Source organism: Danio rerio, chromosome 13 (assembly GCF_052040795.2).
Source record: "Danio rerio strain M-AB ecotype USA chromosome 13, GRCz13ab, whole genome shotgun sequence".
NCBI classification, from domain to species: Eukaryota; Metazoa; Chordata; class Actinopteri; order Cypriniformes; family Danionidae; genus Danio; species Danio rerio.
Genome location: NC_141033.1, coordinates 50,460,574 through 50,485,732, shown reverse-complemented (window position 1 = coordinate 50,485,732; position 25,159 = coordinate 50,460,574). Strand labels below are relative to the sequence as shown.

Below are 25,159 nucleotides of genomic sequence, written 5' to 3'. Positions count from 1 at the left end.
ATTGTCATGGCAAATGAGTATTTTATTGAATTTGAGTGGCAAAAATTCTCATTCGTATATATCATTGAGTTTATACATACAATTAAATTTATGCAAGATATTGTCAAGAAACAAAAGACTAGAAAAGGGCTGGGTTACTGTTAAACTAATTGCATAATGTGAAGTTGTCAGTAATCATAGACCAACTAAGGGCCTACTCACACTATGCTATCCGAACCATGCCCAGGCCCGTTTCCCAGGTCGTTTGAGAAGTGTGAGTGCTCTGAATCGGGCTCAGACATGGTTCAGTTGGCTGGCCCTGGCCCGGTTGGAAGCGATTTGCCAGAGCGAGGTTCGCTTGGGCTCAAAACTGAAGACGAGACAAGACTTTAAGGGACTGTTTCATATGGATTTATTCATTAATCATTCTTACTGTTTAATGAAGGCAAACTGTTGTAGATTATTAAAGACGCAGACCCCTCACTGCACGACAGCTGCACCTTCAGCAAACCTCCTAATTCCAACAGCACGAGGGCTTTATGATTGTTTTACGAGCGTCAAAAGGGGCTGAACTGTACGGCGAAATATAATTGAAATATATTAACTGCGTGTCACCGCATATCAAACAATTAAAACGATATAACTAAAGCAAACGTGCTTCGGCCCGGTTCAAGGCAACTGTACATAGTGTGAGTACGCCCTAAACAAAGTATCCTAAATATACTAGAATAGATAAGTGAATAGAAGTGTTTCAAAAGTAAAACTTTGCATTTAACTGCATAAAAGACACTCCTATTATAATAAATAAAACTATAATATACCATATAAATATATTTATTAATAATGATAAAGCTACAGCATTACATGCGTTTACGTGCAGTCAAATAAAAACAAGTATTTTCCTTAAAAATCAATGTAAAATCTCTTTAAAGGGAAGTACAAATTCAAATGGCTCTACATTTATTTGTGCATTAAATTCTAAGCTTTGTGTTTATCTGTGTAATGTGAGAGGAGTAATGATTCATTAATAATGATAAAGCTACAGCATTACATGCGTTTACATGCAGTCAACTAAAAACAAGTATTTTCCTTAAAAATCAATGTAAAAATCCCTTTAAAGGGAAGTACAAATTCAAATGGCTCTACATTTATTTGTGCATTAATATCTAAGCTTTGTGTTTATCTGTGTAATGTGAGATGAGTTAAAAAAAGTGTGTAGAATATGCCTTCCTTGTTGCATTTCTCAAGATTATAATGGGAACTAATGAGTGCTGAAAAACTACTGTTTCATGACCCATATAATTATGCATAACAAACAAAAAGTACTGCTGGTCCAAGATTAATCGCATCCAAAATAAAAGTTGGTTTTGACATAATATATGTGTGTAGATGCACGCATGTGTTTGTGAAAATGTTTGTTTATATGTACAGTATTTTACAGCATGGATTAACGATCAAATTAAGGCTGAAAAGTACATAGAGAGTTTGGAGCAAAATATGTTGCGTTCTTTTCCACACAGGTACTTGACTGGCCTGCCTGTAGTCCCGACCTGTCTCCAATATAGAATGTGTGGCGCGTTTTAAAGCAAAAAATTTGACAATGAAGACCCTGTACTGTTGCCCACCTTAGGACTTGTTTGCAGGACGAATGGAAAAAATGACACCTGAAGCACTTCATCATTTGGTGTCTTCAGTCCCTAAACCTCTTTTAAGTGTTGTGAAATTGAATGGCAACATTAAAGTGGTAAAGGATCTACTTTTTTTAAATGTGTTGCAAGAACCAAAATTGGAATATGTGTTTATTTTGGAAAAACATACAATTTTATTAATAAGGAACACATTAAATAATGTTTGTTGTATTGCCTGCAGTGAAATACAAGTCAAAGTAAATTTAAAATTCACTTTCTTTTTTTTATTTGTGTTTCCCATACTGTGCCAACTTTTCAAATTTTGTCAATTCTATATAAATTTAAATACTATTACATACTACTAAGTAAAGTTTTGTTTTCATGTAAGAGTCTTTAGCCCCTTTCGCAAATACAGACCTTTCCGGAAAATTACCAGCAATTTTCTGCAAAAGTCTGTATGTGTGAACAGGCCTCTTTCGAAAATACCGGTAAATTCATTCTGGCTTTTTTCCGGAAAGAGAAGTTGTAACATTACTGGAAATTTGCCAGAATGCTGCGCTGTGTGTACGCAGAAGGAAGATTGCGGGAAAGAGCGTGTGCACATCTAGAACATGCTGACTAAGACGTCTACTTCAGCTAATCAGAACACTCAAACGCATTCACGCCAGCGCAGTTTGTGAGAATAAAAGCCTGTGAGTGTTTTTCCCAGACATTTAGCAGCTAGATGTTAGTCAGATAATGTTTCTATCTTCCTTCTTAATGCCATCTGTGTAAATAATAATCAATAAGATGCCGTTGTTTTTTTACCTTTAAGCTCCGACGCGTATGCACATGAAGCAGCCGGTGAGCGCCATCACAAACACATATTATGAACATCTCGACATGCTAAAGTGTTCCCCTATATGTTTTCATCGAAGTTGTTTAAAACACTGATCCATCCACAGAGTTTGTAATGTAGTAAAATGTTTACAAGTACAAGCGCAGACATTTAGAGCTTATTTCTGGTTAATGATGTCAGAATTTAACGGTATTTTGGAATGGATGTGTAAATGGTCTTTTCTAGAAAAATTCCCTAACATCCTTGCCTGTGTAAACAGCGCTCTTTTGAATCTACCGGTAAAGTCGTTCCGGTAATTTTCCAGATATTTACAGGTATTACTGTGTAAAAAGGGCTTTTATTACATATATAATAATTATATTTAATATACGCACTTTTCTTACGTCAAACTTTTATTTTGGATGAGATTATTCACAATTTATCTTTGCCCAGCAAAAAAAAAAATATATATATATGTATATAATATTTAAAAATGCTCGTTTGTCAACTTTACCCCAGTGATCCTCAGAACGCCCTCAATGGCAGCGAATGCAAAGTAAAGCACACCGAGACCAACCACTCTGTGCATGACAGTGCCTAGACGAGGTCTGAGAGGACACAGAAACATCAGAATCATCTCACACTCTCCTAAAAAAAAATTGCATAGATGCTGCCAATCAATGCTTTCATCACACACTTGACAATGCCGTAGCCCAGACTGACGATGATGACGAGCAAACGAGCCAAAGTCCTTTTCAGAGCAGAGACGAGCTCAGCGAAGATCAGCAGACCCTGAGCTGGAGAAAACACAAATATATCAATAGTTAGACAAGAGTAACCTTACAGATCTATTAAAAAAAATTGTGTACAAAAGGCGGTGTGATTTTGGATGCAGAGTACTTAATTTCTAAATGTCATTATGAGCCCGATCATACACCCGGCGCAATAAGGTGCAAGACGTGTTTGGCGTGATTTGTTGCTATTTTCAGACCAGCACAACAGTATTTTCACTGTTTAAATAGCAAATCCCTTTGAGCCACTATGTGGACTCATTTGTTTGCTGGTCTGATAAGGAGATGTGTTAAGGCGCATTGTTGGCGCGTTGCTATTTTGAGGAACTGAAATAGACCACACCATTGACCAAGTAAAAGCTACTCTAAAGTCCAGAGCAGAGCGCGTTAGTTATGTGCCTATGCAGGTCCAAACACTTACACATCGCTTAATACACTTACAATTTCAATTAAAATGTTGCAAAAATAATTAATCTATTATTTTCAAGGGGCTTTTTAAGTTTATTTGTGACAATTTGCATTAGTATAATGTGATTATTCTTCACAGTATTATTTATTATATGCATATTTATTTCAATAAAAACAGGTCTAGATTTGTCCACCTGTCGGGTTTGGTCCAAATGTGGCATAAGAATAGCATGTGTGTTAGGATGTTAGAACTGAATTTAGAAATAGTTTTGGAAAAAAATCTTTACGCTTAAACAAAAAAAAAATATGTTGGCTAATGGATGTCTTCAGTGGAGTGTGTATAACACTGTTTCCTTATCCACGAAAGTAAAGGAGTAAAGAGAAAGTAAAAAGGCCGCATGGAGGAGGCTCATTCTTTATCCTCGCGCTGCAGATGCTCTGTTAAATTCTGTTTTCTTGCTAGTGAAGCGTTCAGTTTTTCCACTTACAAAGTCTGCCATGTAAATAGCAAATGCGCCATGGCATGACGCAAATGACTCTTAGGGCCTACTCACACTATGCTATCTGAACTGTGCCCAGGCCTGTTTCCCGGATCGTTTGAGAAGTGTGAGTGCGCTGAATCTGGCTTAGGCACAGTTCACTTGGCCGGCCCTGGCCCGGTTGGAAGAGGTGAGCGCGGTTCACTTGGGCTTTGGCGCGGTACTATTGTAGTGTGAGTGCAAAACGCGCCTAAGCCCGAAACTTAAAGTGAGAAGTGAATTTTAAGGGACTGTTTCATATGGATTTATAAATCAATCTTACTGTTCAGTGAACGCAAACTGCCGTAGTTTATTAAAGACGCAAACCCCTCACTGCATGACAGCTGCACACCTTCAGCAAACCTCCTCGTTCCTGCAGCACGAGAGCTTTATGACTGTTAATAAGCATCAAAAGTGCCGGATTTGTTCGGCGAAATATCTGACTGCGTGTCACCGCATCCCTAAAGACTGCTTGGTGAAATATTTGACTGCATATCATACGACTTAAACGATATAACTAGAGAAATCTCCACTGTGTTGAGCGAGAGTGTTTACTGAACAGCGCAGCAGCGATGACGTAAGCGTGCCCAGGCCCGACTGTATGTGAGTGCGGGCCAACATGGAGACGGGAAGGGACCAGCGTGCTTTGGCCCGGTTCGAGGCAACTGTACATAGTGTGAGTACGGCCTTAAAGGGAATGTAAAATGAGACTGATTGGTTTAATGCTTGTTATGCTCAAAACACACCCAGAACACATTAGGAGATTAAGTACAACCCTGTTAGAACATGCGCCGGGGCCCAAACTGTATTTTTTCATCCTTAAAATAGCAAAAATGGATTCGGACATGGCCTTAATGCTTTTGCGTTATTTATATACCACATATACTATATAACTGCAGGTTAACTCTATTTATATTTAATAACTTAAATTGTTAAAAGCTTTTAGTAATTAATGTTATTAGTGAAAAGTAAAGTTATGGTAAGTAATAACCTTAACTTTTCTGATTTTGATTGTAATGCAATAATGTGCACCTTTTGTAAAGCTGCTTTGACAATAATTATTGTGAAAAGCGCTATACAAAGAAACTTGAATTGAATCATTATAAAACAACATTTTTGTCATGAGTTATGAAGCAGCACACCTTTCAAAAAATACATAAGGGACTGATTAAAACAAAATTGTATTCTTAATGTTTAAAAAGTAAAGACAAACCTATGGTGTATACTGTGTTTTTATTTTGTCATAAGCGGCTCATGAGACCAGTTATAAGACAAGCACAACGAAAAGCATTACAAATCATTTGTTCATTAAAACTAACCAAAAATTTAAATACTAACAATTTAGGTAAAGACAAAACAAAACATTTAAACATAATAAAAACTTATAAAAAAAAAAAAGACAAAAGCACTTTATAACTACATCAGACATGTAAACATTTAGCTAAAATTGTAAAAAATAAAAATAAAAAACTGATAATGTAAAACTAAACTATAGAAGTATTTCTTTAATACTTTTTTATTAACTGAAATAATATTTCACAAAACTGACTGTTTTACTGTATTATTGATAAGGGTGTCACGATCCTCCAAATCCTCGATTTGATTACATTTTCGATTCTAAAGTCACGATTCGATTAGATTTTTGATTACGAATAATTAATTAATTAATAACGAATTCATTATTTGTAGCCTACCGTTTAAACTACCTGACCTGCATGGTCTTTGTTTTACCCATAAACAAATCATACAGTAAATGAATAACGGTAAGTTACACATAATTACCACCTGTCAATCACTTTTTCTGCGGGACTCGTGAATAGGCAGTGATCTGTGTCGTTATAATGGCGTCGGTAAAAAAAGTGCACAACCAACAGGAACCAGCCAACAGTATCTGAGGTGTTCGCTAAAATGACTGAGTACTTGTGTGAAAGTAAAAGATGGAAGCAGTCTACTGACCCGCTGACTGCCTTGACCCGCTGTCTCGAGCGCATAACAATGTGTGTGCGTCTGTGTCTGTGTGTGAATGAGTGTGTGTGGTCACGTGATGTGTGTTTTCAGCGGTAGTGAGGAAGGAGGGCTGCTCAGAAATGCTACACGCCAGTGTGGATGTGGATCGTTGTCGTTCTAAAATGCCATTTAAAAACAAAGACATATCAGTGTAAACAGGGCCTGAGAGTGTATTTTTCGCGAGCGGATTTGCAACGGGTGCGGGGCGGAGGTTCGCGATGCGCCCACCGTCTATCATCCCAACCGTAATACGTACATAGCAGAGCTTACAAACTGTTTTTTTTTTTGTCGACAACACGAACGTTGTCAACATAACTCACTGGAAATCCAAAATACTTCCACACCGGCGTCTTCATTGAAAGAGGAGAGGATTTAAGCTCTGTCGACGGGTCTCCTGCGTCTGCAGTTTAACAAGCACTTCAACAAGCATGTTTTTTTCCCGCTTGGCAAGCCAAGCTAACGTGACATGGGGGCGTGGCAGCATCGACGATTCTATTTTTTTATTTGATTATTCAAATCAAAATGATTATTTTTCAATTGATTTAGATTAAAAATCGAAATCGTGACACCCCTAATTACTGATCTTGATAAAAACTGAAAGATAAAAACCGTTGGCATTAATCTCATGCAACAACAGTTATGAATAATAATGAATATATTTGGACTAACTTGCTGATCCCACGGTGTTGGTGTTCTGATATTCAGCACAGAAGACAGCCTTCTCGATCATGCCCAGGAAAATGACTCCTGCAATCCAGAACTGGATCCTCAGCAGATCTTTCCAGTAGCAGGACGACCAGACGAACCAGAGCACAGCGTAGAGGATGTACACCATACACATCACCATGTAGAACTGAAGAGAAACGACAGAAGTGTTTTATCCCTCGTTTAACCAAGCCTTTATTGCTATAATGTAAAACACAAGTAAAGATGCTGTAATTAGGGCCAAGTATCAACTTCTTTAGAGAACAGTTGCATAAAATGATTATTTTGGTTTTGTTCTATACAAATTATACAGGCAAACTATTTTTTTTTTTTAATCCAATATGAGTTTTGGAAAAAAAAACAAAAAAAAAACATGAATTTATTTTCCATATAAACATAAACAGCACATTTAGGGCCTATATATCTTTTACAAACATGCAGAATATCCCATATTCTATTCAAAAACGTAAAACCACTTATAATAGCCAACACATAGACTAATCTCACATAGCCTATACATCAGATATATGGTCAAATGATGATGTAAAAAGTACATCCATTTATCCCTCTACTGCACGGTGTCACCATATGGTAACATGATACTTATGTTTTATTCCCTGCAACTGTTTCTGCAAATGTAAACGTCAATAAAAACAAAGGAACAAATTCAGGGTTCTTGCACCATTTTAAAAGTAAAATTTAATGCTTTTTAAGACCTCCACAAATGAAATTTAAGACCCAAAAATTTTATCATTTCTTTGGAATAGGCTACTCATTTTAATGTTCTCATTAGATTTAAATAAATTGTGCCTCGTCACAGTATGGATAACCCAAAGTGGTGAAATGAAACTGCTATAGCTGACTGTGAGGGGGCGTCTGAACTAGAGCTGTAAACATGATATAAAAGTTAGGCCCGATAGAGCCCGAACCCGACAAGTACATTTTGATTGACAGCTTATTTTAAAAGCCCGAACCCGTTTATAGCCCGACATTATCCAAATGTGCACAGGCACACAGCTCTTTTGTCTTTTTTCATGAATGAGTTGTGTGGAAATATAGATTTATATCATCTAATTTCAAATGAACAATAATCTATATATAACTAAAAAGTTATATATTCTCTGGTTTTAATTATATAATTTCATTAACATCCCAGCTAGAAGGGACATTAACTTTTTGTCTTTCTGACTACAGGCTAAACCAAAGTAATGCAAATTGTCAGTTTCATAGCATGGTTGTGTCTATTGTTTTCTCTTTTCGATCAACTGGTCAGGCGGTTTCTGTCTCCAGAACATGATGAGACCAGGCCTGAAAAAGCAGTTTACCCTGCCGACCACAACTCTTAATTTGCATGCTGTGTTTAGCCATCTCCCCTCCTCATAAGAACACGATATAGACATGAAATCTTTGTCTTAATTCAGACTTGTGAGAGACTTTTGAGAGACTTGTGAAAGAACTTGCAGACTGCGGACCTCTAGTAGGCTCTTGCAGACACATGGACATCTTAAAGACGATGTATGACTGCAGATCAACCAACACGTCTCAATAAAGAAATTCTGCTTGTTTCGAGTCTCCTGGACTGGGCTCTCTTCTTCTTCCATCATTTATTTTCTTACAGTTGTTTATAAGGGTTATTATCACTTATTCATAACATAGACTACAGGCCTAACATTAGTAACAAGTAACATTGTTAGGTCGAGCTGCAAACAATGCAGGGATTAACCTGGACCTGCTATGACAAGCTGCTGCAACGTCCCGGTGCTGCTTTCCTCCTTTCATGCGCGACTTGACGACTTTGAGCCCCTTCGTCCCTAACGAAAAGGTCTTTTTGCAGAATTTACACATTGCCTCTTTGCCATGTTGTTAAATGTACAATTTCCCATCTTTGCATTTTGACACATCAACAACCGCATAATAACAGCACGCAGGTGCAGACCGATGTAAGCGTCTGCTGTAGCTGACCTACCGTCATGAGCTAATAAATCACGGAGACTGTCATTTCTCTCCTGTTTTACAAGTGCTAAATTAATCAACTATTAGATGTTTTACGGTGGGCCACTGTGCTTCCCTATCGTCACTAAGCACACCTGCTGAAAATTTAATACCTACAGCCACTTTACGGTAAAATTTAAGACAATTTAAGACCATAATTTCCCAGATTTTAATTTAAGACATTAAGACTTTTTAAGGACCTGTGGGAACCCTGAAATTATGTCAGATCCTCAAAGAAATCTGAAACTTCACTCATCGTTTAGCGTACATTTGCGCTAAACACGCAATGAATGCAACGCATTGAGATTCGGCCACCTTCTCCGAAAACACTCGACTGATCTCAGCTGGCAGATCGACAATTACCACATGATCGCTGTCATTGGTGGCATAATTTGTAACTTTAGGTGGGTTTAGCAAACCTGTGCACGTTTCACTCTTTAGCCGTTGGCATTTCACGCAGTTACAAAAGCTCCTTGTCATCTGACTGCAGAAAGCCTTGAGTGATTGACAGCTAATATGAACCAATATAGCGTCAGGAAAGACCGATTCAGCATGTTTTTAGAAAAAATCAAAATAGGTCACACTACAACCATTTTATGCAGTCAAACAAATGCGCCCAAATATATCATGAGGTAGCATAAATGAAATTTTGTGCACATTTGCAACCAAAATGGCAATTTCTAGCCCAGGGGTTCGTTCTTTATAGCTCGCTTAAATGATCTAAGATGATTTGGCAGATCCTGGATCTGTTCATCTTGATAACTGATTTCTGGCTAATTTGGTTCTTCAAACAAGTTCGTGAATCAGATTAGAATGTCTGGATAACCTGATCTGAGATCGCTGTTTGTGTTGTGAAGGACTGATCTAAAGATCCTCGAAATCATGATCAGCAATGCAACGATTGGCTGACAGCACAGAAGCGTAATGACATCATCTGATTAATATTCAATTATCCATGTGAGCTAAATTACATCAAATTTGCAGTAAACTGTTGGTTAAATATGACACGCAATAACTTTACACCTTGTTGTGGGCTGCGTGCTTGGCCCTTTCATGTGTCAAGAGCAGTTTATTTAGTTTTACAGTTACAGTACAGTGGATTTTCCTTATAATAGTAGTATTATAGTAGCCGGTTTTTTAGACAGTCTAAAGAATAACTGGATGTTTAAAAAAGCATTTTAATATTGGTAAAGGCGTCTGCAACTTTTAAGAAGCATCAAATCACTGTCATATTAGCTGTCAAAACATGTTTATGAGTGCATAAATGTATTATTGCTTTTAAAAAAAGTCACATATTGTAATATATGATATATATATATATATAAGTTCATATCGATAGGTTTTGTCTTTGCACCACCAGGTGGCAGTCTTTCTACTTTCATTTCGTTGGTGCAGATACATACACATATATATACATACATATAGTTAAATATATATTTACTATTATTCTAAGTGTATATACCTACTACTGTAAAAAAAATATCAGAATTCGGTGCATACTTTCTGTATTATCTTTGCTTGAACTGACCCGATCTAATCCTGTTTATATGAATTGAACCTGCTTCCGACCAGGTTTGAGCTAGCAGAACTGTTGCTATGACAACAACTCTCGGATCAGGTTTGAAGAATGAAACAATCCTGGATCGTGTCAAATCGCCAATATCCAAATCCAGCTACCTGAGTAATCCACCTACAAAGAACAGGCCCCTGGTGTGTTTATGTCGCAGCTCTGTTGCCAAACTACCAAACCACTTCACATGATATCATTCAGGTCCTACTCTCAACATATAAATAAATCCACACAAATTTCAGAATAAAGGCCTGCACTTAACACAAATTAAAAAGTTATCTAAAAAATTGGGCTCGAAAATGTAATACCTGGTCAGATGACATTACTTTTTATTGCCCTTAATTTTGCTTAATTTCATGTACTACCTTTTACAACCCCACGGACTCCCTGTATATCAAATAAAAAATTTTGAGCCATGTCTTTAAAATATGAACAATTATTTACCCCAGTATATTTAATGGAGCTTCTGTGCTAGCCTGCTGATACTGACGATGCGTGCCTGTAAACGGCTATTCGTCTCGTTTTAAACTTGATCAACAAATGAAAGCATAAGTCTATTTAACTACTATTATTTTAATTACATTACTACATTGATGCTGTAAAAAGAATTGTATTCAATTTTAAAAACAGTCACATTAACCGTTTACCGTAAATTTAACGGTATGGGAAGAAACACAAGCTCTGCATATAGCGTATTCAATGAAACTGAATTCATATTGCAATATATCGCAGAATAACAAAATGTCACAATGTTTAGCCCTAATTGGTATTTTTGTAACACGTATCGCACTGATAAACAAAGTTCCACAAATGAAATGAGCATCTGAACCACTTACGATCATGAGAGGCCATTCAGTGACAGAAAGATAACCGTGAGCTCCCATCATCACAACACTGACTGAAACACACGTTAGATAAAATTCAGTACACACAATCACTTTGAAACACAGATACATTTTCATACAAATACAGTTGAAGTCAGAATTATTTGCCCTCCTGAATTAGTAGCCCCCCTGTATATATTTCATCTCAATTTCTGTTTAACAACACATTTCTCAACATAATAGTTTCAATAACTCATTTCTAATGCTAGATATTTTTTAAGATGCTTATATTTAGCTTAAAATGCAAACTTTGAGGCTTAACTCGGTCAACTAGGTTAATTAGGCAGGTTAGGGTAATTAGGCAAGTCATTGTACAATGGTGGTTTGTTCTGTAGACAATTTAAAAAAATATTGCTTAAGGGGTTAATAATATTGACCTTAAAATGCTTTTAAAAGCATTAAAAACTGCTTTTATTCTAGCCAAAATACAACAGATAATACAGATAAGACTTTCTCTTATTAATATTATAGAAAATACTGAGAAAAAAATCCTTGCTCTGTTAAACATCATTTGGGAAATATTAGAAAAATATTCACAGGAAGGCAAATATTTCTGACTTTAACTGTATGATAAAAATAGATAAAGGAATTAGGCCTACGGGTTAAATTCCAGTTCACATCTTGTCTGCTTGGATTAATCTTAACCACCAGCAGATATGGTCCGTCCCTCCAAGTTGTTGAAATCACATGATCCTTTGGCAAACAAAGAAATGATGATCTATTAATCTACTATCCGCAAATATTTCATATATTAGGTCACAGGAAGTTTACCTTTGGTTTAAATGTTCCAGTCTCAGCAACAGAAGAACTTGTGAAACTGTCGTCCTTATGATCAAAACAAAACCAATTATTGCTTTCAAATGTTGGAGAAGAATCAGGCATTTAATGCGTGTACATCAATCAAACTTCTACCTCTAAGTCGTTTTCTAAGTCACCCAGTTTCACCGTTTTCGGTTCTGCTTTTGACTTCTGCAAATATAGAACAGAGGACACAATTAAATGCAATTAAGAAATAAATCTCAAGAACTTAAAAAGATAAATATTAATATAAATATTAAAAGATAATTATTAATTACAATGTTTAATAATGCTATAAAATGCTGTAATTCAATACAATATAAATAATATGACAACATTTCATCATTATTAGTCAATATTTATTTTAGCTTTATTTACGTTTTTTGGCTTGAAAACTTAAAAACTAAGATAAATAAATATTAATTGCAATTTTTAATAATGTTATTAAATGCTGCAATTCAATACAATATAAATAATATGACAACATTTCATCATTAATATTCAGTATTTATTTTAGCTTTATTTATTTACATTTTTGGCTTAAAAACTTAAGATAAGTAAATATTAATTACAACGTTTTATAATATTATTAAATGCTGTAATTTAATAAAATATAAAAAATATTATTAAATTTCATCATTAATATTAATTTAAATAAAATGAATTTATTTTAATATCAATATTAATTCCGAAATGTAATATTATTATCAAATGTTGCAATTCAATACAAAATAAATACTATTTAAATCACTGAAAACCAGGGTTGTGCTGGTAGACGATAGTATCATGTATCGACGAGACGGCAAAGATATCACAGAGAACTGAGACCTATGTCGATTTTAAAGATGATATTCAGCTCGTTTTGTGGTAATGTAGACCCATTTCACGTTTTAATTGTATTATTGAATAAAATGAATAGTATTCTTATTTTTAATCATCAGCATTAATTAATTACACATAACAGTACACTAATAATTTGACAACTTCAGTTGTTCACATCAACATCACTTGACAGACACTTTCGGACTGCGACACTACGTATCTTTAGCATAAATTAAAAAATTAGACTAGCATATTTAAAGAAAAAAATACAATATTTTTTTTAATTGCAAGACGATTGCAGACATGCATTCACAATTTCACATGAATCAGCATGTGAAAAATGTGTTTTTCCATTGTTCTCTTGCACGCTCTCTCTCTCTCTCTCTCTCTCTCCCTCTCTCTCTCTCTCTCTCTCTCCCTCTCTCTCTCTCTCTCTCTCTCTCCCTCCCTCTCTCTCTCTCTCTCTCTCTCTCTCTCTCTCTCTCTCTCTCTCTCTCTCCCTCTCTCTCCCTCTCTCTCTCAGCAGCAGTTAATGTGCGCTGCACACAAGGGCACTATAATGCACAGCCACATCTTATAGCAAATTAATTAGCTTTGTTGCATAAAAATATTAGGCTAAATAACAGAATTATATTTAATTAACAAACAAGTTAAATAAAACGATTTGTAAAAATAAAACAAATAAAAAAAAAATGAAAGAACTTATTCATTCATTCATTTTCTTGTCGGCTTAGTCCCTTTATTAATCCGGGGATGCCAGCCGCAACCCATCTCTGGGAAACATCCACACACACATTCACACACACTCATACACTACGGACAATTTAGCCTAACCAATTCGCCTGTACTGCATTTCTTTGGACTGTAGGGGAAACCGAAGCACCCGGAGGAAACCCCCGAAGGCAGGGAGAACATGCAAACTCCACTCAGAAACGCCAACTGAGCCGAGGTTCGAACCAGCGACCTTCTTGCTGTGAGGCGACAGCACTACCTACTGCGCCACTGCCTCGCCCATATGAAAGAACTGAGAACTGAAACTAGCTCAAATGTTCTGGAATAAAACGTTTTGTAGTAAAACACAATCGTTGGTCATTTTAGTCTCCTTTATAAAAGCACTCCTGCAAGATTCTCACTTGCTTTCACAAAAAAAATAAGTTATTTATCTTTCATAATATCTATTATTAATAACTTTTAAGTTGTAAGGTGGCCTATAGACTATTTTTTCAGGGCATGCATTGACTGCTTCTTTAAACACATAAACACAACATACAAATACCCTTTCTTGTGTTGGGTACCCTTTCAGTTGGGTACACTTTTAAGGCCAATTCCATAGTCAAAAGACGAATCGTACCGCACCGTACCACTTATTATTCATTTATATTATATCCATTTAGCGGCAGTCCAGCGGATGACTGCGTGTACCCAAAGTCACCATCAAATCCTGTCCCGCACCGCTGCATCGAGTCCTGTCTGAAATAATTTCGGTCTCAGCGCTTATTTAGCTGTAAGAGCACCGTGATTTGCAGTGGTTTGAATTATTTTCCAGGATAAAACGTAACGCAAATAAAGTTGATTATTAGATAGGTTTGTAAAGAATAAGCCGAAAAGTTATTAAAGACGTTTAGAAATGGTTAAATAGATGAGCAAATTGGTAAATATAACACTGCCGTGCCCCCATGTGATAGTATGGTGTATCTGCGATTTCTCAGGAGTGCGAAATGTCCATCTGAACATTTCGTAAATCGCCAAACACTACTGATAACTTTCTTCAAAGAAAATTTGAATGAAACAAGTCAAGTGTTCAAAAATGACAAATAACCTTACATTGAACATGGGGAAGATGTGCATGTCATTGTTGCAGGAAAACTCCTTGTATTTATGCAGAATATATTCTCCGGGTCCAAGAGGGTTGGGGTCCAGACTATCACGTCGACTCAGCGGCGTCTTCAGATACATTTCCTGAGCATACAAGCAAACAAAAATCAAACAAAGAGCGACACACAGCTGCTGTAAGCATTTTAGGAGGTGCCACTCACTTCAATATTGTTGTACTCATTGTGACACGGGTAATACTTAAAAAACCACTGGATGCTGAAAGACACTTCCTCCGGACAATCAAACGAACCCACTGCAGGAACAATAAACACCCTTAAATCACTATGCAACTTCATATCAATCATAATTAATCAATGATTTTATTTTAAAGCGCCGCCATATGTTTTGTTTAATGTGCTGTGTAATTAATAAGGCTGGTTATAATAAACTGTTTTTGTTGTGCAATGTATTTTTTACGGTGGCCGGGAAGTGCAAAACAACATTACAAAGTTTGAAACACTTTTACAAAGCTCGAGACAAATTTACAGTTTGAAAAACATTTGTACCTATCATCAGACACAATTACATAGGAAAAACAATTTTACAAAGAACGAAACAAATTTACATTTTAGAAAACAAATTAACAAGACGCAAAACACTTTTACAAATCCTGAAACAAATTTACAATTACAGATTCCCTGCGGAAAGGGAATGTACCACACCCCGGAAGTGACGTAGAATATACCACACAATGGTAGTGAACCGGAATGTAACACACACACACACACACTGGAAAATATCAATAATATCCAGCTCGTGTGTGACTTTGTAGACAGGTTTCCACAAGTCTACAGCTATTAAAATCATGGTTCGACTAACTGCGATAAAACATATTAGAGCTATTCTGAGAAAATATCAGCGTGAGAGTGCATAAAAACATGGAAATACAAGTTCATGGAAACAATTGACAACCCGTACACCGGAGTAGCTCAGTTGGATAAGTCGGTTGATACTCGTGAAGAACCTTTTGACTTGGGTTCGAATCCCGTTGATGACATGTCAATTATAATTATTTCTTTAGATTAATTTTGGTTGATGCTGTTCTGCCACACAAATATTAAATCAACAATGTTTACACTGACACCAAGTAATAAGAATCTTTATTTGGTATGGGCATGTTACTGTGAAAAAGTGACCAATCTGCCAATCTGCAGACGTGAATAGTTTGCACATCTGACTCTGCTGACATGTTTTGCTCTTTCTGCGCAGACTTTTGTAAAAAAAAAAAAAATCTGCTAATTTATGTGTAAAGATTTCATAAAATAAAAAATAAAACCTTTTTTACTTTTATTTAATGTGTACAATGCAAATCCAATTAGATCCATATCCTTATTTGTCAAACAAAGCGAGTCTCTCATATAGATCTACTAAAAGACAAAAAAAAAAAACTTTACAAACTGTAATGTAAAAAAATCATATGAACATTTTCATATCAGTCAATAATACTACTGAAATTAATTTAAAAACTGAATAATCCACCTTTTCTTCAGCAGTTAGTAAGCATTGTTTTCTAAAGGAGTTTCCAGCTCACTGACACCTCCATCAGAGATTATATGAGATGACAGGCAGCACAATCAGCAGAAATGTTGCTGCGCTGACATTAATTCTATATAAACATGATGGCCGATATATAATGCTTCAACAAAAAATCATTGAGGTCATGCCTTTTGTGAGAAGTTGATTATTGCAACAAGGCTATGTTGCTTTTTGTGGATGCAAAATGTTAATAAAGTTTCAAAGAGATCTCAAATGAAAGAATATCAAATACCTCTCAGCTGAATGTCAGTGTCCTTATACATGGATTTCCGTAACAATAAATGTCTGGATGACTGGAAAAGAGAAAATTCAAAGACAACACAGTTCAAATACACAAACAGAAAACATTTTACACCAAAAAAACAGCATAATACAGGGCTCAAAATGAACCTTTTTGCTTGGAAGCACTGGTGCTCTTAACTTCAATGTTGTTGTACCAGCCAAAATTTAGTCGCAACCACAAAACATTGAGCACAGTTACTACAAGTGTTATATTAACTGATTTAAATAGAATAGAAATGTTAATAGAACCTCTCACGCTTAAAATGTGTAGCTGTGGCAAACCCTATCCCTCAGACTTTACGGTAAATGGCTTTAGTCATTTTCATAGAGGACTTTAACCCAATGAAAGTCTTTTATCCACTCTTCAAATAGTGTAAATGGTGGATTAATATTCAGCACATGATCACTAATAAAACGTGTCATTATTTATAACTTTAGGTGGTTTCTAAAACCAAATCTGTCAGTGTCATTCTCATCTTCAGCGCTTTACATTTTTGTGGTCATATCTCCGTCATCTAAAGGCAGAAGGCATTGACTAAGGGATTGACAGCTGATATTAACCAATCAGTTTTCGTTTAGTTACAGAGCAGTGGGCCAATAAGAACACAAAGACGGGGCAAGCATTGTGGGCTTTTGTTTACTTCAACAAGTTAACAACTGATTTAAACCATTCCTGAGCGCTGCGTTTCATGGTGCAAATGTGAATTCTGTATGAATGTCTCCTAAACCTGCGCATTCGGTGAACATTTTGCAGTGAAAATCGGTCGCACGGCAACAATTTCATGCACTCAAATAAATGCTCCCAAATATATTTTGAGGTCGCATAAAAAAAAATTTGGTGCATATGCGACCAAAACAGTCATAATTTCAAGCCCTGTAATATATTGTAAAACTACTGTTATCACAATAAAACAATATGCTAACGTATCGCAGACAAGTGCGATGAGTTACATTTATTTTATGCATTTCTTGTTTATCTAAATTTGACCAATCGGATGGGGTCTTACTATCTTTATCCCCTTCTTCCCAGTAGCTGCTGTTGGCTGGAGCCGCCCACATGTGAATATAGAGCTGAAAATAAAAACTAATAGGCGGAGTCGAGACGAGAGAATAAAATGACAACAGCCAATCAGAGACAGAATATCTCTGGAGCTTTTGATTCATTCATAATATTTTTAAAGACTAAATGTTTGCACCTTGACGCCTTTTTTATTCTGAATTAGAATTAATTAGATTTGAAAAATATTGTTTGTTTATTTTAAAATCATTACAAATAATTAATCTAATAAAAATTGCATTTTTATATTGAAATGGTATATCGTATGAAATATATTTACTGCAATACTCAGCAACAATATTGCATGTGTTCCCAGTAAGGCATGGAACGATAACCGTTTTCAACGGTTTGGAAAAGTCAAGGTTTTAAAACCGCCACATTTTCTGCTATACTGTTCCTAAAGTATGGGAAAGATTTATTATTTTACTTTTATTTTCAGCTTTTCAGAAAACCAGAAAACCAGTAAAAAATATCAGAAGATGCTACGTTAAATTGTAATGAAATCTGTGTTTTGGAAACTAACGAAGAGAGCAGCCTCCATGTTTATTGCTCCGAAATATTTTAAATGTTTGTCAAAATAGAATACATTGTGTTCAAAGGGGAAAAAAGTTTTAGTTTTTTCAGGGTGTTCGCTGGGTCTTAAAAGGTCTTAAATTTCAAAAAATAAATTTAAGGCCCAAAACAAATTCACTGAAATATGCTGTTGTGGGTCTTAAATACTTTTAAACAGGTCATAATTTTCACAAATGGTCCATGTGAAGCAATAGTGAATCAGTACAACCAATAAATCCATCTAAAAAAAATGTTTAACAAAATTAACATTTATTAACTCTTTAGCAATATGGTTTAATTGTCTTCTTTACATCTTTAAAATAACAAGGTTCTCCATGTTTTCATGTCTTTTGCATACATTTATGTTGATTGTCTTTAATTGAATATTGTTTATGCTACATTGCATTGTGAGGAATATTCTGTTTCGATTTGATTTTCAGAAAGCTTTTAGATTAGTATATCAGTGTCGAATAAATAAATGACACCAACAAATTAGTTTTTTAATCAGCATTATAAAATAATTAAGAAGCTAAAGGTGTAGTTACCCCTTAAAATAAATATTAACTTTAATTTAGACCTAAGAATTCTGAAGATATTTTATTGAACATTAGAAAACAAAATTACATTTAAAAAAAAATATTTATGTTGTGCATAAATTTAGTTTATTATAGCGTTTAAAACTTGTCTTTTTTTAAGAAAGGTTGTGCTAATAAAAATATATTTATATAACTAGAGTTTGCTTTTTTTGACTCAAGAAAATAAAGAAATAAATTAATTTGAATATTAATTGGGCAAGTAAAAAAAATCCACTGGTTATTACAGAAAATTCTTAGCATTTTGCCCTGCGATAGTCTGAAATTTCATTGATAACGGTCCTTAAAAAGTTAAACGGTCTTGAAAAGTTTAAAATTTGACATGATGAAACCTGAAGAAACCCTTTTTTGACCCAGACATTTAAAAAGAATATATTTTGGAGTTGTAATCACAATACTGTCAAACCGTGAAACAGTGATATTTTTATCCAAGGTTATCAAAACATCAAAGTCTTATACCGGCCCATGCCTATTCCCAGTATCGTGCAGCTCTACTCTACTCATTTACATCGGTGCGATATGGCATTGTCTTACAGTGGCAGCCACTAGAAACCTCAGTGGAAAAATTAGACAAGCCTTTAAATATTTGATAAGACTTTGAACGGGTCATTTGAACAATCTAGCGTCCCAGGTAGATGACAAAGAGTCTTAAACACCATACAAAACAAATTCATGTACACTGAGGAAAATCTTTAGCACATAAACCATTAAACATTTATGACTATTAGGCTGTAAAATGCCTCCTCCTGCTGTCATGTGGCAAACAGTAACAGATGTTCTATTGGTTTTTCAACACCTTGCTGCTTTGCATAGGGTCTTGGATGTATAATCATTAATCTGGATATACTGTAATACTACCATTTATGGTGCAGTACAAACGTGCCAGAAAGAATTTCCACAAAGACTTAAATAATTTGCTATTTAAATACTTAAATAGCACCTCATTTGTCCTGATATATATGCACTAATCTATAAAGCAATTTATATTTTGTTTTCTATGTATTAGGCTTGCAAGATTTTGGAAAAATTGCACATTGAGATATTTTATTTTTCTATGATTGTGATATACTGTATCTGTATAATTTCACAAAAAGATTGAATAGCACGATTTGAAAAGAATTTATAGTGACACCTTATTTTAGGGTTCAATTCTCTCTATTAGCAAACCATTAAATATGACAATTGCTTCAAGAAACTCCTAATTTGCTTCTTTTTAATAGATATTCAGGTAGTTTAGGTATTGGGTTAAGGATGTAGAATATGATCATGCAAATATGTAGATTATAAATACTAATAAGCAGTCAATATTGCAATAACATGCATGTTGATAGGGGGAATTGGTCCCTATTAACAACTGTATTCATTTTGACTGATCATGCCTAAAATGTAATAACCAAACTACAAGCATAGATAAATGCAATAAGGTAAAGTTAAAAGTGAAATAAACAGTGCATGCATTCTGGTTTTGTATATGTAAATATGAAAAATACTCTGCAAATTCAACTCAGCATTGCATATCTTATGATGTGATTATTGTGGATTAAGGCTGCACAATATTGAAAAAAATTACATGGGTATATGTATGTATATATATATATATATATATATATATATATATATATATATATATATATATATATATATATATATATATAATATATATATATATATATATATATATATATATATTATATATATATATATATATATATATATATATATATATATATATATATATATTTTTTTTTTTTTTTTTTTTTTTTTACGATATACATATTGTGATATTGAGTATAATTTCATCAGATTAAATAAATAGATCTATTTGGAAAGAGTTTATATTTTAGATACATTTTGATGAATTTTATTAGGGAGAGCATCTGCGAAAACTGATACTGTATAAATAAAATGCACAGTGCTTTATGATTTTTTTTGGACGTTTAGCAATATTCAGATAGACAGATTTAATAATCAAATGTAACATAACACTGTATAGTTTTTATTATATATTAACATAAATGCAATTAATCTTTCTTAAAAGTTAGAAACATTATATCTTATACTTTAATCGTACTTTTAAAAAAGCACACAGTAGCAACCACAGGCCCCAAAAACACACACAAAAAAAGGTTTTGGTAACTTTACGTTGAAACACTGCAGTGACAAATTATAAGCGTTTTTTTAAATATAGCTCCAAGTCAATTATAATACCAGTTCAATATTGCAGATCCTGCGAAGTGATTATTGTGGATGCACACATTGCGATATCGATGCTGAAAAAATATATTGTGCAGCCCTATTGTGCATGCACACATTGTGATATTAATGCTGAAAAGCTATATTGTGTATAACATATATATATATATATATATATATATATATATATATATATATATATATATATATATATATATATATATGCTGGAAATACTGTTGTACTAAAATAAAATGTAAATAAAAAATCTCATACTTAGGGTCAGACAGAATCTGTATATCTTAAACTTTTATTTGATGTTTAAAATGCAAATCCAATAAGATTATCTTTATTTGGTAAACAAAGCAAGTCTCTCTACTGTACAGACTGTATTGTAAATAAATCATATGAACATTTTTAAATTAGTCAATAATATTACTGTAATTAATCTAAAAACCCAATAAATATATATTTACACACATTTACACAACTAAATAAACAGGATTAATGATGGGCTAAAAATCAGCGGAATTCTGTGGAAAATCTGCGTGCACAGATCCCATGTGGAACTACTCATACCCTAGGAATGGTATATCAGAAAATTTTGATGGTTTTAAAACCTTGACTTTTCCAAGCCGCGATATACCTTGAACACGGTTATCTTCCCATGCCTCATATATATACACTGGCGATCAAAATTAGAGAACAATTTATAAATAATTGAACAATTCTGAAATAATGTCATCTTCACTGCTCAGCAGTTAAAAGATTTTTTGTCCCGCCTATACCATGCTACCAGAACACCTTTTCCCCAAAATAACAAAGGCATTTCAACAAAAAACATTATTTTGCCGAAAACACACGGCAAGGTTGACATTTGCAGGGAATTGCTCTTATCATTCATACATTTTCTTGTCGGCTTAGTTCTTTTATTAATCCAGTGTCGCCACAGCGGAATGAACCGCCAACTTATCCAGCACGTTTTTACGCAGCGGATGCCCTTCCAGCCACAACCCATCACTGGTAAACGGAATTGCTCTTATATTAATTTGAAAATATCATATTTGTGAAAAGAAATTACTTAAAATGAAGTCAACTTTAGTTAATTCAGTGATATGAATGCTGTATATATGTGTTAAAATATCAGATTATTGTTCATATTAAATGATGAAATGATTCTTACTGACAAATGGACAAACCTAATAGTTTAAATAATAAAGGAAAAAAAATATTAGGATTTATAATTGATTATTTTGAGGCATGAAAGTTATACTTGAAAATGTCATTTGATTGTTAATGTAAATATGCCTAAATATATTGTTACGATCTAAACTATATTACACTGAATGATACTCAGTGGGTGCCTTCAGTAAGCATTTTATAATATTGAGGTAAAGTTGATTTTATATTTGCATATTCATTAATTGACAACTTGTGACATGCTTCCTGATATTGTTTACCATGACACTTTGAATTTTCAGTCTGAAATCTGATGTAAATAAGACTTCAAAACAACATTTGCACTATTTATTTGTCTGTGAATAATGTTGTACTTTGTTAGTCATTAGTTGCTAATATGTTTTGACTATTTATAAATTGCAAAGAATGTTTTTCTGAAATTATTTTATTAAAGATAAAGTATGAATGTGTGAATAATATTAAACCAACTTTACCTCAATTTTTATAATGACTCACAGTTTGTTTTGCAAAAAAATAAACTTAATAAACAGGACAAATTAAATAGCGAATTTAAAGCTGTATTAAGACAGTCTTCGACCCATATTTGCTATACTGTAGTTACTTTTGTACGTACATTAACATCATAACAGCCTGGAGCATAAACCAGAGCAAACAAATATAAACTCAAACACGTGATAATGCCAGTATTACTGCATAATATTGCTCACATATTGCTCTATACCTCAGAACTTATTGATGCTAATTATATTACTAGAGAAACAAACAATCGCAGGTTTTGAAATCTAAAATGAAGCATCGAGCTCGTGAGACTTCTGCAACATTTGCATAATACTCATTCATCTAAATGACTTCTACATCTGTCCCATAGCGTGTTATTAATCTTCCAATCATTTATTTGCACTGTCTTTATTAAAGTCACGCAAAACATTATATAATTCATGAACTAAAGATGCCATGGTATCTAATGCTAGCTGTTAGCATTTACCCTCTTCGCTCCTTCTCATGCATTTATAACCAAAAACATAACCCACACTCACATTAAACACTGTGATAGTCCACAGGCCCATTTCCGGAGCAGCGTTAACTCCATTAAATGAAGAAAAGTAGAAGAAAAATGTTATTAAACAGAGAAATCGGCTGCTGTTCCGCGTCCACCGGCTGCTATCGGCGGCCATGTTTACTGTCTCACGGACACGCGCGCGCGGACACACACCTGTGCGCGCGACCTGACACGTCACTCCATCAGTCACCTGACCGAAAGCTTCACGCAGCAACAGATTAGAAATACGATACTAAAACGTACTTGTCATCAACATGTGACATGGAAGAAAGTTTGGGGGAAAATAAATGTGGTCTTTATAAACAATTAGGTTGGGTAAATAAGTCAGATATTACATTTAAGAACAAGTGAAGAAATTATGTCTCATTTGGGAATAATGTCGACTCATGTTGTTGCATTATTTTGTACCGAGTTTTCTGTCTGGGATGTTTGAAAGCATTTATTTGTTTCCAAGATACTTACATTACTTTGAAAAAAAATCATATTTGTGAAAAGAAATGGTCAAATTGTGTACAATTTCTACAAGACGAAAAACTATAGACGAATTACCGTGTTTGTAAGTATACAGGATGCGCGCGCAGCGAGGTTGCAGAAAATAACCGGGAGCCCTAGGATTTTCAGCGAGGGAATGTTATCTGATGCAGTACAGAATTTGTTGTTGTTTTTGGAGATAAGATATATTGATTACATATTAGGTATATTATTTACATAATCCTTTCAGTGTAAATGTATAACAGCTCGTCAGTGTATATGTATAACAATGTTTAACAGCTCGTCCCCCAGTGATAAGCACTGTGATTCAGCAAAATTAACGTTAAAGTGAGCGGCGTTCATCTGACAGGCTCATTTGCGATAGCACCCTCCCAATGGATATTGTATAAGATGAAATGACCAAGCATCCAGCCCCAAATAATCAATCTCATTGAAGCTCCAAGTGATTTTACAAGAGAAGTTAAAGGTCTACAGGTCTTTGGATGCCAACAATCTTGTTCTTTGTGGTCATGTGCAAGAAATAATGTTCCATGATTACCAGATTCAAAACTATGTAGTGCTAAAAACCGAGGCTCTGCCTAGCCAAAGACAAGGAAAGAAGACGGAGCTGTACAAGGCCTGGGTAATCATCAACAAGCAAAAGTACTGCATTCTGACAGCGAACTGCTCCTGTACGGCAGGGTATGTGAACTTAGAGGTAAAGTTGGTTTTATATTTGCACATTCGGACTTTCTCCTTAATAATATAATTTCATAAAAGTATTATTTGCAAACTCTAAATAGCGAAATCATATTAGCAGCCAACCACTATCAAAGTGCAACATTGTTCACAGTCGAATAAATGTTGTTTTCCAGTCACACTTGCAGGTTATTTCAGACTGAATATTCAAAGTGCCGTGGTAAACAATATAGGGATTGTGTCACAAGTTGTCACTGAATGAATGTGTGAATATAAAACCAAATTTACCTTAAGAACTTACACTTTTATGTTTCATTCTAAGCATTCAGTGTTCGCAGTTTAATTCACCTTATTTAACTGTTTTTGCTGAAATCTTTGCTGCAGTCAAAAATGAGTGATGTGTATGATTCAGCATAGCGTGAACTTACCTGATATGAAATGGGAACTGCAGAGTCAGGCATTTCTAATTAGGTCGTCACTTCATTCAGCTCCCTTTTAACCAAAGAGTCTGCAGTTGGCATTAAAAGCAGTGTGGTGTACGGTAAAAGTAAAGTTTTCTATTTTTGGACTCGGAATTTGTCATCCTACCGCACAACACAACGTTTACTATTGCAGCTGGTCTTTTTTTGCAACCGCGGACTCGTGTGACGTCATGTGTGATGTAGGTTGGTAATCCGTTCATTGCTATTATATATATATATATATATATATATATATATATATA

The 25,159-nt window shown here is 34.5% G+C and overlaps 1 protein-coding gene across 1 annotated transcript in view; it reads right to left on the bottom strand.

The window, feature by feature from the left end:
* tmem87b (transmembrane protein 87B) overlaps nt 1-23,392 on the bottom strand; it is a 41,575-nt gene extending 18,183 nt beyond the window's left edge. Inside the window, 11 exon segments of the mRNA NM_001442648.1 lie at nt 2,939-3,032; nt 3,122-3,221; nt 6,818-7,001; nt 11,252-11,313; nt 11,899-11,992; nt 12,071-12,124; nt 12,212-12,268; nt 14,744-14,878; nt 14,956-15,047; nt 16,563-16,623; nt 23,243-23,392. Coding sequence (NP_001429577.1) covers nt 2,939-3,032; nt 3,122-3,221; nt 6,818-7,001; nt 11,252-11,313; nt 11,899-11,992; nt 12,071-12,124; nt 12,212-12,268; nt 14,744-14,878; nt 14,956-15,047; nt 16,563-16,623; nt 23,243-23,380 — 1,071 coding nt within the window. The 5' untranslated portion in view covers nt 23,381-23,392.
* Between the last annotated feature and the right edge of the window lie 1,767 nt (nt 23,393-25,159).